At 46.5% G+C, this 4,877-nt stretch overlaps 1 protein-coding gene across 1 annotated transcript in view; it reads right to left on the bottom strand.

Moving 5' to 3' along the window:
* The window catches only part of ACVR1B (activin A receptor, type IB), a 6,239-nt gene extending 6,091 nt beyond the window's left edge, over positions 1-148 (bottom strand). The window contains 1 exon segment of the mRNA XM_010187589.1: positions 2-148. Coding sequence (XP_010185891.1) covers positions 2-76 — 75 coding nt within the window. The 5' untranslated portion in view covers positions 77-148.
* Positions 149-4,877: the final 4,729 nt, after the last annotated feature.

Genomic DNA, 4,877 nt, shown 5'->3' with positions numbered 1-4,877 from the left:
CAGGAATCAATTTTGCTTCAGGGATGCAGGTCCGAACATGATGTTTAACACCGTCCAGGTTGAAGACTGAGACCATGCAGGCACCGTCCGTTTCACACGTGGAGTTTGCTTGTTTGCAGTCAGAGCACAAACACGTCAAAGCTGCAGGAATCACAAGAACACCACCTCCTTAAAACCCACCAGAGATCAAGTGCCCAGACAAGATAAAGCTTTCTTTACATTTCCCACTCTGGAGTGAATGGACCATTCTTAGGCTCAGTAGTTAAGACTTTAGGAACAGAACAAGTCACAGGCAGTATTTCAGACCCACAAAAACCCAACTGAGGTGCAAAATACAAGATGGAAGTAGAGAAGACTTTCCAGAAGATGCCTGTCCAGACAGCCCTTTTTCCTGCCCTTACTGCAACCACTAGCAGAGACGACCCAAATCATCCCTGCAAACTAGGCTACATTTTACTGAGATCCACTCCCAGCCCAACCTAGGGTCAGAATTCAAATTGAAAACAATTACTCAAACTGACAGGGCTCGATTTCACCTGAGCTGCCTGTCCAAGCTTCTTCAGCTACGTCAAAGATGAGCTGCTCCTTATGGATCAGCGAGGGACGACCACCTTGGCTCGCAGGAGACAACAAGCAGTTGGCAGATGCCAAAACAAAACCAAATCAAACCGACCACGCAAGCCAAGCATGCTGCACCCAGCTACATCAGTCACTTATTTAGTAACTGCTTTCCTGATCCAAGATACTACCTTGGGTCAAATAAATTCCTGGCTTTTTGCCCGCTCTCCACAAAGATTATTTGGGTAAAGAGCAAAGGAGAAACTCCAAGGCAGATTCCCACATTTTTTCCGCCTCCCAGCTGTCACTGTGCTTTTCTCAAGCTGCCTGAGAAAACTGGAAGCAAATCCCCAGGCATCACCATCCTTGGGAACAAAGAGCGAATACAACAATGTCAAGAAGAAGGGTGGGGCTTGTTTAGCAGCATGCAGGATTTTCTTCGGCTTTCATCAGATCTTTCAGCCTCCCCGGAGGGATTCAGAAACATGTACTTACCCGCTGCAGAAACAAGCTTTGAGGCAGGGAGAGTTTGAAGAAGCGTTTTAAAAAGATACAAGTGCCACAGTCAACTCTTCCCCAGTGCGATAGCAAAATCCTCTGTGACTGCTTGTACCCCCTTGGTTTAAAAACACAAGTGAAAGCCGCTGCTGACACCCGTGTGTGTCAGCCACCTTCCCGTGGGGCACGGGAAATGCCGAGCTCTGTCGTACCATCTCTGGCAACCAGCGGATTTAAGAAGCGTTGGCATTCAAGGATATTCAAAGCACTGGAAACGCCTCTTGCTCCCAGCACGCGCAGGGTCCAAAGCGCAGTGGAGTTACGCTGCTGGGGACACCTCACCTTAAGCTTAACAAAAAACCGAGCAGGTCCTGATCAACTTCGGGGTTTGTCTGGGACGAAGACGCCCATTATCCCTTATCTCCAGTGTCCTAGAGAAATCAGTGAGGCTAATTGCATTACTATTCACTTAATTCTCTCTGGACACTGTGCTCTTCGTTTCCTAGCTGTTGCTGTGGGCTGTGTAACAGCTCCAAGGTGGGCTGCAATATTTCAGCCAGGCTAAATGCAGCCACTGCTGAGTTTTGAACCAACAGATTCAAAACTGCAGCAGCAGCAAAAAAGCCAGTAAAACCCAGAGGAGCTGTTAAGTGAGACATCTTTCAAAAGCATCACGAGCAAATGTGTTTCTTGAAAAAAATATAAGCAAATGCTTATTGCTCTGTGCTTAGCACAGGCCAAGGAAAAGGAATGTAGAATAGAAAACCGACAGGGAAGACACTGAGGCTGAACCATATGGGAAGGGTTGAGAGCACCACACTCACGGTTACACAGCTTTTAAGGCAAAACTTCATAAGGAAAGGAAAAAACCCTCTAATGCTCAACTTGAAAAACAGCTCAGCTGTGAGGATGCTGTTTTCCCGTGGTCAGCAGAGCACAGAAAGGACAACTCTTCTGAAAAATACACGCACTTGGGGGAACAAAGGTTGGTTATAATGCAGTTTTTATGAAAACACGAGAAAGGAAAGAGCAGCCAGGGCACACTCCTACCTTCAAGTATACTTAAAAGGAAATAGTATTTTAAAGCATCTCCTTTGTTACTTTATCAAAAACTCAAGGTACAAATTAAAAGCATTTCAGCCACACACATTTCATCGTGTAGGCTCCACACAGGCTCTTTTCAACTTGATTTAGATATGGCAAAACTGAACTTTGTTCCTGTCAGATCCATTATTGAGGTCTCTAGTCCAAGATTTAGGCTATGGCAGTTTTGCTTCCAGAAGCTCAGCAATAAACAGAACACTACAACGCAAAAATAAAACTGGGTTTGTAAACTTCTTACTGAAGGATCTGACCTAAAACTACGCAACCTTCTGAGAAGGAAAGCAGAGGAGCTGGTTGTTATTTGCTCAGTTTCATTTGTAGAATTAAAACCAAAATCAGTTTACCTGCAAGGTACGACACCACAGCCCCTGTGCCCAGGGAATGAGCGAGATCCTTATCTGCTCTGTGCAGAAAGCAGAAGTTTCCTGCTAAGGAGGGGTATGCCCCATGGAGCACGGCCTCATTTCACCTCGTCCTGGTGTCAGCTGATGACAACTGCTCTTTTTTAACAGCAATTTTTACGTTTGCACCTCACAAACAGTAAGGAAACAGAGCGAACAAAGAAAACTAAGCCTTCAGCACACGCGAGTTCTGCTACATCTTTCATGAGACCCTCAAGGGGGTTTCTAGATATTCCAAATCCATAACCCCTGGGCTCCAGGTAGGCACTCAAATTTTAGGAAAGATGGTCAGATCCCTGGGTAGAAGCTGAAATCCAGCTCCAGCCTCCCTTGTGCAGCCAAGACTCTACTCCTGTCTTTATTTTTATTCTGAAAAAGCCCAGGATATATGTCTACCATCGCTATGGTCATGTTCCTCCCTAAGCATCACCTACTGCCGGCCGACAGCGCTGCAGCAAGAAAGGCCGTGCTCCGTGCCAGGGAGTTTCCTCTGCACCAGGTCTCTGTCTGCACCGGGGCTCACTGGGAACCAGGGAGCTTCCGGCCGAGAGGAGAATTACAGGGCAACATGCGTAGGTCCAGCATTTCAAGTCTGATTAACCAGAAGGGGAAATTCTTTGCGTATCAGTAGCACAAAAAGCCAGGAAAAAGCAGCTGTTGATTCCCCTTGGGTGGGAGTCAAAGCATGGACAGGTATGCAGAGCTCCCTGTCAGGCAGCTCTTGGGTTCTCCTGGGAGCAGCTGGGGACGCCTGGGCGAAGCAAACGGAGGGAGGAGTGAATAAAAGCATTTTTCATGCCAACAGCATTGGTTTTATTTGGGAAGAAAAGCTCCTATTGAGCAGAACATATAATCTACTTAATAAAAGGAACTGACTGGGCTGAAGAAAATAGAAGGGGCAAAGGAAAACAAAAGAGGAGCTCACAGAGCCAGGGTGCGAGCTCCCCTCTTGCAGCATGCTTGGGGATGAGTCTGCACGAAAGACGCTGGAGGAGTTGGCAGCAGAGCCAGCTCTATCTGCTCAGCACCCTCGTTCTGCTCTGAGACAAACCCAACCCTTGGAAGAAGCTGTTTAAACAAGCCTAACGTTCAGCTGCAGATCCTCAGAATGAAAGCCTGGCTCTCAAGAGATGGATCAGGTCAGGATTTACGCCGAAGGAAACCCTCACTGTGATTTAATCCACAGCACAGCGCAGGTTGTCGCAACATCGATCCCAGGAGCGAGCCGGTTGCCGGTCCTCACCGTGCTTCCTAAAAACCACAGCGGTCAGTCAGCGCTGCCGGAAGACAAACTCTCCTCGATCCTCAGCTGCTGGGTCAAGTCCCCTTCAAGGGAGCACCCTGAGCCCGAGGGTCTTCAGCTCCCAAGGGTCACGGGCCACCGGCAGCAGCAGGGTTGCTCCCTAAAGGAACCCAGGGCATGGAGGCGTTCATATCCCTTTGCATTAACTACAGAAGAGAGGAAAACACAAGGAGGTCCTCCTGCACCAAATTCCCCCGTTAAAAGTAACTCGTATTTATAAAATGAACCCAAACAAGCAGGAGGGGTCCGTGGATTAGAGCTCTCGCCTCCAGGGAGACTAAAATACTAAGCTCTGACAGTCAAAGAACGTTTCTTTTTTTTTTTTTCCCAGCAACTATCTGAGCTCATTTTGCACATATTTATTCTCACACAGGATTGCATGTGTCAAGATGTCTATGCGGCTAGACAGGGGAAAGTTTCACAGCAAAATCTACTGTAATGGTGTTAACCACCTTTTGGAATACATTTTCCAAAATCTCCTGAAGCTGTGCTATGCAAGACGACATTTTCTCAGGGCTAAACGCTACCTGATCAAGATATATTAAGAATATTAACCTGAAGATGATAATTGGTAAAATTGCCAATAACTACCCACATATTCACCAGATAAACAGATTTTTGCAGAGACTGTAAGCTGCTGTTCTTTTTCAATCGAGGCTGGAAGAACAATGATTCCCCTGACTTCTGAGTCTTTGTAAGGCACTGGAACAGGAGCTGCAATTTATTATGTCTCTGTACAGCACCTAACTTAATGAGACCCAATCTGGTAGTGATGTTTTAATGCTCCAGCAGCATAATGTTAGCAAGAGAAATGGAAAACAATTGGGTTTGTACCTCTGCTGTTTCTTTAGATGCTATAATGAAGAGGGACATGTGTAAACATGCTTGGGAGAAAGAAATACATTTCAGTGTTTTGCTATATGCTGTGCTGAAGTAAAGAAAGAATAACCTCTATCACAGAGTGTTTTGCCCAAGAGCAGGTTAGGAACAAAACCCACTCCCGTGCGGGAAGG

This window comes from Mesitornis unicolor, unplaced genomic scaffold (genome assembly GCF_000695765.1).
Source record: "Mesitornis unicolor isolate BGI_N332 unplaced genomic scaffold, ASM69576v1 scaffold43916, whole genome shotgun sequence".
Lineage (NCBI taxonomy): Eukaryota > Metazoa > Chordata > Aves > Mesitornithiformes > Mesitornithidae > Mesitornis > Mesitornis unicolor.
The sequence above is the reverse complement of the archived record's forward strand: the minus strand, read 5'-3'. Positions and strand labels throughout refer to the sequence as shown.